This window comes from Stegodyphus dumicola, chromosome 2, assembly GCF_044657685.1.
Source record: "Stegodyphus dumicola isolate Sdum_Otavi_A_Nest chromosome 2, ASM4465768v1".
NCBI classification, from domain to species: Eukaryota; Metazoa; Arthropoda; class Arachnida; order Araneae; family Eresidae; genus Stegodyphus; species Stegodyphus dumicola.
In genome coordinates this window covers 30,520,192-30,533,933 of record NC_140769.1, presented here as the reverse complement: position 1 = coordinate 30,533,933, position 13,742 = coordinate 30,520,192, and the positions used below count along the sequence as shown (strand labels likewise).

Genomic DNA, 13,742 nt, shown 5'->3' with positions numbered 1-13,742 from the left:
TCATACCTGGTTGCGTCTTGTTCCTTTTCATGGATGGCAATCTGTAAAAAAGGCTTGCTTTATATCTCCAATGAAAGCTATTAGAAGCCTGAATATTAACAAAATTTTAAAAATTTACGGGTCAAACAACAAAGTCCTCTTGTTTTTCTTCTTCTAAATATTCATCTATACTTTTAATAATTTGTTTTACAGAAGCACATAGATGTGCTTATTTTTTTACTCAGCGTTTTCTGCTCCATTTTAGCAAGTTATCAAAGAGATTTACTGTTTTGCTGTCTTCCCACAAAGTGCTAATCCAAAAAATGAAAGCACTAGTTAAAAATATTAGTTAGATTTTTGTCGGCCAGTGCACCTCTGTAGGAAATCGATCAAAATCGAAACTGTCAAAATGAAATGAATAAAGATGGTGCATGGCATGAGATGATTATTCAACTTTTAATTAAAAGCTGAATAATCATCTCATGCCATCAACTTAAATAATTATACGTAAGATATACGTAATCATCAATCAACTTAAATAATTATACGTAAGGTAAATAAGGTATACATAAAGTACGCACGAAGCCTAAACCTAGTTAGTTACAAAGCTTGAAAGGGAGACTTAGTGGTACCATCCCAATATTTCTAAGATTCAATTATATTACTAAAACGAAGAAAAACTGAATTACTCGTCAAATTTTACATAGTCAAGTGTCCAGACAGGAAGAAATTAAGTAGATCAATAGATATACTACATGGACTTGGAAAGCCATCTTTTGGTTATATGTCCAAATATTTCTCAACAAATAATAAATTAAACACGAGTCAGTAGAAATAGAATAAATATGTTCGTTGACCCTACCCGGACATCAAAAAACGAGTTATTAAAAAATCGGATGAACTAAACGCATATGTCCGCAAAGTTTAACACCTATTTTCATCTTGCAACTTTTGTACTACCACACCTTTATAGAATAAATCACTTGAATATATTACTTGGAGAGTAGATTCAACTTGTAAATATCGCGTGGTTTCAAACTGTAATTACACGACCGCTATTGGATATTATTATTTTTATTTATTTATTTTAAGAATATTGAAAGGGATTGTTCCTACGTAGTATTACACAAAAATTACAGAGATAAGTAATTACAAAGGCCTCGGGATCGAATCCCAGAGAAGGCATGGCTGTAATTTTCCGTCCATTCACAAGAGGTAACGGTGGCCCACCTATTAGGTGCTTTCAATTCCGGCCAAGTGGAATCAATTCCAAAAATTTTAAAGTGGTCACCAATTCCGTCCTTAGTAGTGGCCGAGCTTAAGTCGGTTAAGTGCCCGCCAGCTAAGGTGGGGGTGGAGATAAGTAAAAAAACGAATACAACAACAGAACACAAAATAAAATAAAGTTGCAAATTCACAGATGAAATGTAAGAAATAAATATACAGAAAGAACATAATGCCATATTATCTTTGAACAAGCACATATAGAGAGGAAGAAAACATAATATATAAATAATTTAACTGAGAAATGAATTCTTTTCTTCCTTTCGTAAGCTTTTAACAGCAGAACCACAAATGTTCGACATTTTGCACTCTCCCGAAGTTACAAGGACACAAGTTAGTACTGTCAAAATTAGTTTTATCACTTTCAACACTGCAACTCCTCTTAGCATATTATAAAAGCTATTCAATACTAGAGTAGAGTTATTAGCATGACTTACTGAAAGCTTAGAATTCAGTCTGCTATAGCATCTAGTATTAATGGATGAATAGAATCCATATCAACATGGCAGAGATCTGAAGCATCTTTGACAGCCGACACTGACCAGGAGAGTTTGAAGATAATACCTGCTGATATTTAGTCAAGGCAGTCGGAAAATGTTCTTGGCATTAATTTTGTAATAACAGAATATTGTGGTAAATAATAGTATATTGATACAGGATCAGACGTCCCTGATCGTGTGAACTTTTAGAACAATAAGCACGACGGATTCTCTAAATACTTCCCGAGTTTGTAGATACTCAACAGCAGTTTTCTTAGCGTCGCTGTATACAATCATTGAGATACAATCAAAAGCAAACGATTTCGTTTTGCTATTGATTGTATACAGATGTGTACAATCAGTAGTAAAACGAAATCGTTTATTTTGGACCTATATTTTGTACTTGAAAGAAATAAGTCCACAAAAGCATAAAAACAGTTTATGAACGTAAAAAGAGGATTTGTGAAAAAAATTGTGGGATTTTATTTCAATTCCGTTTAATTCTCAAAAGGAATAAGCATATTAAATCATTTACAAAATTTTGAATGCGTTACTTTTTGTGAATATTGAAGAATGAAAGGAAGCTCGAAAAAATGAGCATTTACAAAAAGGTAGCATGATGAAGAAGAATTATCTGATAACTAATTTTCCAATAAAATACGAACTTCCAAAATATGTATAGCAACTGTATAAAGAGCTACCCATGTCTAAAGCTGAAATTGAGTGACGTGGGCAAAGATTTTTCCATTATCTGTGCAATAATTTTTCTTTAAAATCTGTAATATTAATAAATCGACTATCTTAGCTGGGAACAGACGAAGTAATAAAGCATATATTTTTATATCAAATGCTTTGAAATATTTTGTGGCTATCACCTCTAAAATTGACTAGTACTTCTGGAAACAGAAACATCAGTACTAAACATCACCAACAGAAATATTCGCTAAAGTGACCATCTCCATACAGGAACATAATTGCTATTTGTCTTTAAAAGTCCAGTAGTACTAAAAAGAAAACCAAGTGAATTTGTTTCATTATTTAATGTCTCCCAAACTTTTTTGTTTAATATGTTTTGGAACAGTCTCTATCGCGTTACATTTCAATCCCATTATATTATCGAAATGTGATATCTAAATGTTATCTGTAATGTAGGGTATTTCTGAAAATAAAGTTTCCTTTACAGTTTTATTCTGGGAAACCGAAGTAAATTAATATTAGATGTAAACCTTCTTGACTTTTTAAACTGTTTTCTTATATTTTAATCCATATTATTACAATATTAATATAAGTATTTTTATCCAAAAAATTTTCTGAAAAAGCAAAAACAACTACAGACTATTTCCATGAATAATAGAATAGTTTATTTATCCAACTGTACATTTATTATGATATTTACATAAAATGTTCCATCTTTTTCACATCACAGAAGGTCTTTTTCTTCCAAAAACAAATTCAGTCGAGAAATTAGATAAGAAATTTTTACTTCAACATTGTCATTTTTGTAAACATAATTTCATTTAAATTTTATAAGATATAATTCATGGAGAAACATGGAAAACAGTTTTCACTCGAAATATTATGTAAGTTGATATCATTGTAAACTGTCTTGTTTTCACAATTAATTGCTTTCTTGCTTAATTAACTCATTAACAAACCTCTTAACTCATCTAAAATGTTGCTGATAGTAATTTCAAAGTGTTTGTAGAGTTTTACAGCATCTTAATTTATTATCCTTTATCTCTTCAAACATATATTCTGCCTTCTCAAATGAGTATTATATTAATTGCCATGACACGTTACTAATTATCTTGAAATGTCCATAATATTCATAATTTGCCAAAAATTAAAAAAAAAAAAAAAAATTCGTTATTGGGTATTCTCGTCAAAGGTTCAAGAGATACGAATTATGCTTTATAAATCATCAAATTTCGCTCTTTTTGTAAGTTTGCATTTTGTGTGACTCTTATTGGCAAAGTAAGCATAAAATATGAAAGTCAATCATAACGCATTAAAGAAGTTATTGGTTTTCTGATATTGTATTACCAATACAGTACATTCTTGTTCTTAACAGATTAAAATACGAATAGCATCAATTTTGTAAGTTCAAATGTTATAAGGGCGTTAAATTGCTTAGGTACAGACTCAAATCAAGCATTATAGCAGAAAAAAAGGAAAATTACCCTATTGGTTCGAATATAATGTTTTACCCAGTTAAAATGTCATTCTAATTCTTTTCAGTTTCAAATCAGTGCAGCGATGACTTAACGAGCAAATCTTTCTTCTCGCTGTAAAATAGCTTCGAATATTGATATCTTTTTATGCAGAAAAGCATTATGTATTCGGTCCAGTACGGTATTTAGATATTTTTAAACAACATTTTAAAATAAAAATGTTTTATTTTCTGTTTATTAGAAATGTGTGCTAAATTTAGAAAAAACATTTCTATCTTCAACGTTTACAACGTTATCTAATTCAAGTAAACTGTGTAAAACTTTTCCTAGATTTTTTGTATTAAATTATGAAAAATTTACATACATTGATATGCAGTACTTATATTTATAAAACCGAATGATAATTATACTAATGAGCAGTTTTTGAAATGTCCTTTACTTATGTAATGCAAGTCGTTACAATATTGAGAAAAACCTATGATTAGTAAAGCTGTATTTAAAATAGTTTTAATCTTTTGAATATATTGTTAGATTTTGAAAACTTTATGATAATAATAATGCATTTAATGTAGTTATATTATTTATCTTTGCTGAAGCAAAGTCGAATAATTCTTTATCTTTCTGTAAAAGTAAAAATTGTATAATTGTAAGGAAATGTTTTTTGAATAATGTAAAGTTTAAAAAATATACAGTTTCGTGTAAAAAAAATATATACTTGGTTTTGCATATAACAAGTGCGGATATTATTTTATGAAAATGAAGCTGTTGATGAAGCATTATTCAACTCTATTTCTCTCTTTCCCCGCTCCCGGGACGCACGATGAAATAAAACTTTTTCCCTGCAGAACGGATGCAAAGCGTCCATCCGTTAAACATTGTGCTTTATCTTCAATTTCGAAATTTATATTATGATGCTTTTTCTAAGTATATTCTGAGAATCTGTCTCTGAACAATTTTTACGAAGCATTCCTTTATCAATATAGATTATAGTCACTTTAAAAATTGACAGATTTAACTGTCTTTATGATAACAAAAAATACAAGGGGAAGTCCTAAATGTCTGTTCGGTGGAATGTATGGAAATCTGTAATGGTGTGTGGTATTTGCGCATTACAATATATTGCTTAAAAGCTCTATATTCTAATGCTCAGTATTGCATGCAAGGTACTTCTTTAAATCAGAATGCGGGTAGATAGAAAAGTAACGCACAATTCATTTTTTCTTTTGGATTTGCAAGTAGGCGAAATCTAATGACCAGAGGGGGATGGTAGTGATTACTTAGTGCGCGGCAACATTTCCAGATGATTTTCTTCGATTCGACTGAAAGGCGTCCAATCGATCATCTTCAGGCAGCTATAGGCCCGGAAATGGGCTTTTATGAATTAGATATATTGAAATTTTTTGCTGCGATCGGAAATATGTTTTGTAGCTCTCTGTTCTTGTGTTTAAAATGAATACTTGTTTTTATCTTGTTTATCTATTGAATTTGTATAAAAAAAATTAATCTGCATACTTTTCTATCCTGTGCGCGTATAATTACCGCTGCAAGTTCTTATAGACTACATATCATAAGAATAATATTTCCATCATAGGATGTTCTCATGTTTTTGAAACACTATGCTGCTTATTGTATATGCACAACCTAAGATTAAAAAAAATATATGTTCCTGCTTTGGTGTGGCATTGTTTTTCGCGTATTCGGCATTAATATTAAATGTAGCTATATAAAGAAAAGTAGCGAATTAATTTAGTGTGAGAAAACTTCAGTTATCAATCTGGTTCTGAGTCATTAATGTAGATAAACAAGCAGAAGACGAGAATAATGATTGGGATTATTATCACTTTAATTTTTATTCTTATATTTAGGAAATATATGTTCGTGTTTGTATTAACATCTAGTTACGTTAATTTTCCTTCTTGCATAATATCTTTAGGATATTAAACTCAAGAAAGTGAGGCCCATCTCATACATAATTTTCCTTGTATCTCCGTCTTATGTATACTCTCCCCATTTTCAAAAACCTTTCATTGTTAAGCGTTTTAAACGACCGAGATTTGTCTAACAAGTGGTGAGATAATCTTATACTTGGGCTAATACAATAGCTGCTACAATTAATTTTCAGCATGCGGCATTCAATAAAATAACAGTAATTAAATATTAGCTTTTTTAAAATAATACATTTGAAATCATTGTTTGTAAATCATTGTTTTCAAATGGATGCAATATTCTCCGGGTTATATAGAGCCATACAGAAATCAGCATCGTGGATAAAACTTCTCATATTATAAAACTATGTGTATAACAGCAATTCTTATATAACATTTACACTTTTCTCATGTTTCAGAGCTCGTTAGAAAAATCTATCATATTAACTCTTCCCGGAAACTAGCATTTATTCTGCAAAGTGGCTAACAAGATGGGTTCAACTGTTTGTCTCCTTTAATTTCAAAATTCGCGGCAACAAAAACAGAAGACTTAGAAAGAAAAAACATTACTTACTTTAAGCTTCTTTGCTTATTTTTAAAGGTCAACAGTTATTAATTAGTAAAATAGATCAGTATTAATAGCGTGATGGAAGCCAAGTACTCTGTCTTGGGAGCTTTGCGTTAGAAGTTCATCGAAGATTTAACGAAATGGTAAATCGTAATTTACGTTTTATAATGATGATTTGGTAAGAGAGCAAGGCAGGACTTTTACTTGCAATAATATGCCTTATAATCTTCAGACTTGTACATACGTATAATGATGTCATTGAAGAGCTGTATTTAATTTATTACCCGGACAGGGATAGTTTTTCTTATGTTACATTATTTTAGTTATTATTATTACATTATTTTATTATTAGTTTATTATAGTTTATCACTACATGTAGCAGTTTTTATGAAAAGATACTTATTTCTATAAGTTTTCGGGTTGCTATTGCTTTGTAATTCCGAAACAGCTTCGAGTATCTGATTCGCTTATTCTAAATGGGATCGGGATGGATTTGGTTAATCAATTTATTAGGATAATCAAATTTATATTTATGAAAAGTCAATTTCTAGCAAACTAATTACCTTCGAATTATACTTTACTTATTTTTTGATTAAGTAGAAATTTAAGTTTTAGTATTTCATGTTGTTGTTAAATTACACGTTCGGCAAACTGAAAACAAAGAAATTCTAAAACCATAATAAATATCGTCAGTGGTTAATTTTATATAGTTTTTAAAGCCATTTTAATTGCTTTTTCTTTTTCTAAAATAATTGATAATTATTTATTTGTCTTTAGCTGAAAATATTTAAAGACCAGAAATACATAACTAAGAATCATATCTCTTCAAAGCTCATCTGTTCTTTTCATGTCTAAAATTGAAGCAGATTAAATAACAGAAATAAGTCTGAAACAGAGATCAAAGGAAGATAAAATGCCTGAATAGATGGCAACGATTAAACGTTTATGAGGAATTTTGCTCCACATCTAAACCTTATATTCAAATATTTCCCGTGGTCTTATCTAACATTTGCTCAAGCATTTGACGAATTCGGATAACCGATAGATCGGATAATCTGAGATCTGTTGCACTTTTAGAATGGATTATACTGATGCTAATTCGCCCAATCAGGAATATTAACATTTCGGATATACAGTGGAAATTTTACATGCATTTACTGACTAGAAATTAGCTTCACAGATTGTTGTCTAAGTAACGTTTGTAAATTAAAAACTTTCTTGCAATTTATACTGAAATATAGTCTTAGTAAATTTATTAAATATGGAAATTAAAAAATATTCTGTTTGAAGGCTATCTAGGCGTAAGAGTTATTATTTTAGTTTCTTTCAAAGTTTAACAGAAAAATAATGAACTTTTCCTTGTCATTCGTAAATTCCATTTTCGTCCATGCATTTCTGAATGACATTTTATTCAATGCAATACCAATATAGTTTAATAAATGAAATATCTTAATGAAATTTTTATGTTCATTTGGAATTTTTCTTATCAAGAGTGCTTGAAAATAAATTTCATTGCAAGAGAATAAAAATAAGATAAGTTCGAATTGGTGTACATTGGAAAGAGGAGGAAGCAAATTTTATGTTCCTCTGCAATTTTATTTGATGTTTTCACATAAAACTGCACTTTTGAAAATGATGCAGGTTTCACATTTTCGGTATTTGCTTGAACTGAAAGAATACGACCGAATTACAATATGAGGAGTTTTTTCTCAAATAAACAAGGACTATGATTCTAGTAAGTGATAAATATAAAAATTTTATAGACCTTCTTTGCAGATGGTTTTTGCTCTAAAACTAAAAGCTCTTTTCTGAAAAGGGTATGTTTTACAAAGCTCAACAATGAAGTATACTTCTAAGAATCTGAAAGGAGCCAGAGTTTTGGATCATAAAGAAACTGCGAAATTCCCAGTTATTTATTTGAAACATTGTAAACACCCATTCATAATATAAATTGAATGTTTTTCATTAATAAGATATTCCTTCTGTAATTACTTTTTCTTACCTTATTGCGATTTATTATTTCTTACCTTATTATTTACTGTATTGGTCGCGAAACCTTTCAAGGCGGTTACAAAATATACATATTTTTGGGTAAACAAAGTAATGGAATTAGATTAGTACTGATATTGCTCATTGTTTTACAGGTAGCCTGGACATACATATTTAGCTTAACATTTCTGAAGTCCACAGTTGTTTTAATTTCAACTGGTGAGGTCTACCACACATCGGGAATTATGAGATTGTAGCAAATTACAGATCTTGATCTTTTTTCTCGCAGCTATCATTACCGTGGTTATGAGACATGATTTGGGGAATAAAAATGGTTTTGTAGTACCTATTCAAAAGTAACAGACATTAGTAAAAGTTATTGCTCGCTATATGAAATTGCTGAGGTTCTGTGTCTTATGAGTTTGCTTTTTAATTTGCTAATTTCGAGTATGGTGCATATTTTGAGCTTCTATTTGTGCTTTAATCCCTGCAAGTTCCAAAGCAGATTTTAGTTATATTTCAGTTTGTTAAGTGGCAGATTTCAATAAATATTTAAATAAGTATTTCTTGTTTTCTTCTGATTTTGGTCATTTATGATACATATCTATAGAAGGGCGATAAATCGCCAACAACAGTGACGTCCTGCTACCTTGTGAGTGACTAAGGCTAATGTGTACTTAACCTAAGTAAAGGGTTAAGTACAAATTGGGAGCATTAAGAATGTAATTAAAATGAATTACGTCTTAGAAATGAGAGAAGTTTGGCCCTAAATTTTTTATTTTTCAATCTTCTTGGACTAAATTATATTTTTTTTAAATTCAATCGACAGAACATTTATTAATTTAAATAGCACGATTACTGAAAATAAAAAAAAAAAATATTGCGCAACATGTTTACCATTAAAAAAACCTTCTATAATGTGTTATTATTCTTGAGCAACATATTGCTGAGTAACGATATATACTTAAAAGTTTCTTCCAAAGCTAAGATTGAGTTTTTATTACTGGAAAGATATCATTTATATATTTAATGAGCAATTTAATTTTAGTCAATTACTTTTCAAATGATAATCTCAATGAATTCAAATAACTCAGAACATCTCAAATCCATTAATAAAATTAAGACATAATTTTTTTTGCAGGTAAGCATAATGTCAAATATATTTTACAAGATTCTTTTATTTTTCACTTTTAAATCGTTATGCTACGATTAGGCGATTTAAAGCTTTTTATTATAAAAAATATCTTCCGCATTCCGATGTTTTGAAATTAAAACTCGATAATTTCAGATCATATGCGATATATAAAGGACGGATTTCATTGAACTTTGGATAAAATTTCTCTTTATTTCGAGGGGTTTAAGTTATTATGCACGATATATGTTAACTGCATTTGTATTCTGTAGCCATTGCTCTAGATGTAGCTGTGAATTTAGAAAAACGCGTATCTTATTACATTTATTATTTATGATTTAATAAAGCTTTTAAAAATGTGCAAATTCTCATTTTAACAACTCTTATTTAATAATCAGTGCAATGGCCGTAAACATTTGTAAAAGTTTCATAAATGTAGTTCAGGCAAACGACTGTTATATGCGAAAATATTTCTGAACAGGTTTTCCTTTTCTTCATAGCAAAAATATTGAATATGCTACTCCCTATTACTTTCAAAGTCTAAAATGCCCATAACTAAAAACTATTTTCAGAATAGCGAAAGAAAATTTTAAAACTAGTTTCTGCTATTAGTAAGTCATATAAATTTCTTAAATTATAAAAACTAAACAAGTCCTACTTTTAAGGAATCATATAATTCAGTTTTTATCTAGATGGAGAAGTACGTATTAAAACAATAATTATTGGCAAAATGGATATAAAGAGCTTCTGGTTATGCAAATTTTATGCATGTTATTACTTAATGATTACTCTAATGTGTTTCATGAGATAGAATAATTTTTTTTGTATTTTATTATTTTATGAATACTTTACATTATAAATAAAATGCATAAAACAAAGAAAGAGCACATGCAAGTGTCATTTGAAAAATAAAATTATAACTGGTTTATATAGAGCGAAACGAATGCTGATATATTTGATACCTATTCATATAGGTTTAACAAAATACATATACTGAAAACACCGCATTGCTATTTCATTCTAAAGTTTTCAAATATTCAGGTACCTTGAATAATACCAATGAGTCATTTTAAAGTTGTCCCAGCGCTTTTGTTAATCCTACTTGCCAATGACTTCCGATATCAATTAATACTCCACCTTTAATGCCAAGAAATTGATAATCTTCATTAACCCTCTTCTCTTGAAATGATTAATTCCTCGATCATTTATTGTTTAAATTAAACAGTAAGCGCGCAAAATCTTACCTTAAAGAAAAATTACATTGATTTAATTTCGTAATTGAAAAAGGAAATATTTAGGCTCTTACATTGCCATGTGGTAATTAAACTGACTTATACTTCCCTGCACACTGCCATAAAAGTAACGCTGCACTAAATTAAATTGTTTTGGAAACGTTTTGGTGTCATTTAGTAATCTGAACAAACTTCGAAATGAAAGTATTTAAAATTAAAATAATTATCACGCAGTCGGTTCTAACAGCAGTAGCAGTTGTAAAATGAAATATTGTTTGGAAATGGTTTATTGTTATAGTATGAGTTTAATGAAACTGCCTTACTTACGAGGATAAATAGTGATAATTCATTAAACTTGTAACAGTATTAGAAGCTTACAGACGAAAAATAAATAATATAATTTGTTTGTTTTTATCATTAAAGTGATAGTAAATTATTATGAAATTAATAACATATCATTAAACTCTGTTATTATTATGAGTATCATTAAACTCAGTTATGAGGTTAACTGATGAATCCATTTCATCAAAAAATAAGGGTAAATTTCAACATTATTATTTCATTGTCTAGATAGTATACTTAAGTTTTATATCTATTCTTTAATTTTAATTTTTAGAAATTTTTGTTTATAAGACCAATAAAATAATTTTCGAACTGAAGAAGCGTTTTATGTAATATTATTGCACGGGAAGCGCCATGGTGCTGCGATTTTCATAATGGAATGTATTCACAATACTCGCAAATTCTCTCATTTGAGTTTTATAAATGAAATGCTGAAATCTGAAGTCTGAAAATAATGAGTTTGACACCTCATTACAGCTTCTTTACGTATAGTAACCATTCAACAGCATAATATCATTAGAGCTTCTTTACTTACAGTACCATTCAACAGCAATATTTGCTGAAGATCGCTCTAAGGACTTAAAAGTGGTTCGTACTCGGGAATAGCTATTACCACGCTGCTCTGAGAAAGAGACTGATTATTCCTAACCAGCTCCAAACTACTTAAAGTAGTTCTGGATCCAGAGGAACTAGTAGTAGGCTTACCGTTTGAAAACAATTTGCTGTCTAAAGATACATTGGTGCCACTCTGAGTACGAGATCTCAGGTCTGACACTTTACTGTCACTAGCGGAGGCTCTTTGGTACGGCATAGCAGAGAAAGTTCTTGGTTCATGGAAGGATTCTGTTTGACGCTTAAGTGAAGCACCGGACCTATGATATTGCCCTACTAATGTCGATAAAGACATCTGTGGCAAACAATCATGACTGAGGCTTCTGCATGGTGAGGATGCCGAAGGCACAACAACCGCCCCAATGGACTGTTCGTCTTCACGTATGGTTGGAAGACAAGGGCTGGAAGGCCATTCAGGCAGAGCTGAAGCTGCCGAAAAGGCAAAGGATGTTTGTGGTTCTCTATCGGTTACGACGTTAGGCGAAGAGGGTGATCGCGTCCCCAGCGTTGCCCCTTCAGATGGCCGGACATCATCAACTGAAGAGAACCTAGAATCTACACCTATGACTGTTTCCTGGGAATATTCGGATGACATGGATGTATGAAGACTGGAATCATGGCTTCTGCAACCTTCTGATTTGGCGTCATCCATGCTTAACCAACGCGACATGCCTATCGAGCTGCAATGGGGAAGGATGGGGAGACTATTTTTACGACCCGAAGGGGGTTCTTGGCGCTTATGCTGTCCACAGCTCTTTCGGCGGGCACTTTTGGGCACAGTCCGGCCACTCGCGGTTGTAGAAGAACCGTGGCGACTATCCGGACCCATTAAGCTCGTGAACGAAGTTGATTGGGCCATACCGGATGATGATCCAGAGGCGGCCCATTGTCGTAAAGAACCCTCTTCAATCAAACTATATTTACGTCCTGTGCGAGAACGGACCTTTTCTGGAGATTTCTTCTCAGCTCGTGATGCAATTTTTCTTAGATTTAGTACCCTGTCCCATGTGAGAACTTCTCCACTTGAATGCCGCCTACTTTGTTGGCGAACATTTTGTTCAAACTGCTGGACAAGCATGCGGACTTCCCAGTCATTTCCTGCAGAGCAGCTTTTCCCCAGCGTTTCATCTGGGAAATTTTCGTCTATTTTATCTTCATTTTCTTCTTCTTCTTCGCTTGCAAGCGGCAAATCCTCATTCAGTCTTTCTGGAATAGTTTCGAAGACGGGTTCTTGAGGAGACACTCTCAGTGAAATAGGGAGCTGAGATGGAGGTGCAGGAAATTCAAGCCGCCACATTTCTTCTGGTTTCGAAATATCAATAATCTGCAGAAAAATTAAATCTAATTAAAGTTATTATTAATTTAGTATATTAATATAACATGCATCATCTCATAAAGCTCTAATAAAAACTGACATATAAACTTGTTTTAACGTTATTAGGACTACGTTGATTAGTTTTTTTTTGAAGATTTTATGGAAGAACACGGAATTATCTTTGTTTTATCACTTTATGTTTTTGTATTTATCTTTGTCTTTATCTTATCACCTTTTTAATACCATTTAATAAATGGTATTAAAAAAACAAAGTACTTTGAAATGAGTATTGGATTTACAATTTATTGATGAAGCATTTCGTAACTGATAACCAGCAAATTAATTACGTGTCTATTGCATTAGTTTCTTGAATTGCTGTCATGTGACTTTTGGCCTCGCTCTTCATATCTAATTATACAAAGGTAACGAAGAAAAAAGTAAGGCATAAACTGTAATGTGATGTTCTTTTTAAAAATCTATGTTGTAAAAGTAAAAATTTTAAAATCACAATTTTTAAATTTTGTCTATTATTTCTCCAAGATAGTATTTATAGATAACATAAATCTGTGAATGCCTTTTCAAGTGCTTACAATGATCTCAAAGATTGATTTTAACTCGAGGTCATATGACTTGAGTTTCGAAACATTTTGCTATTTACAATACACTTTTTTGAAGAATCAGACTGATCTGATTCATAAAACACTAACAATCATT

General features: G+C 30.9%; 1 protein-coding gene across 1 annotated transcript in view; it reads right to left on the bottom strand.

The window, feature by feature from the left end:
- Positions 1-3,080: 3,080 nt before the first annotated feature.
- The window catches only part of LOC118194750 (uncharacterized), a 631,198-nt gene continuing 620,536 nt past the window's right edge, over positions 3,081-13,742 (bottom strand). Inside the window, exon 26 of the mRNA XM_085810543.1 lies at positions 3,081-13,037. Within this exon, the coding sequence (XP_085666669.1) occupies positions 11,673-13,037 (1,365 nt within the window). The 3' untranslated portion in view covers positions 3,081-11,672. The remainder of the gene's footprint in view (positions 13,038-13,742) is intronic.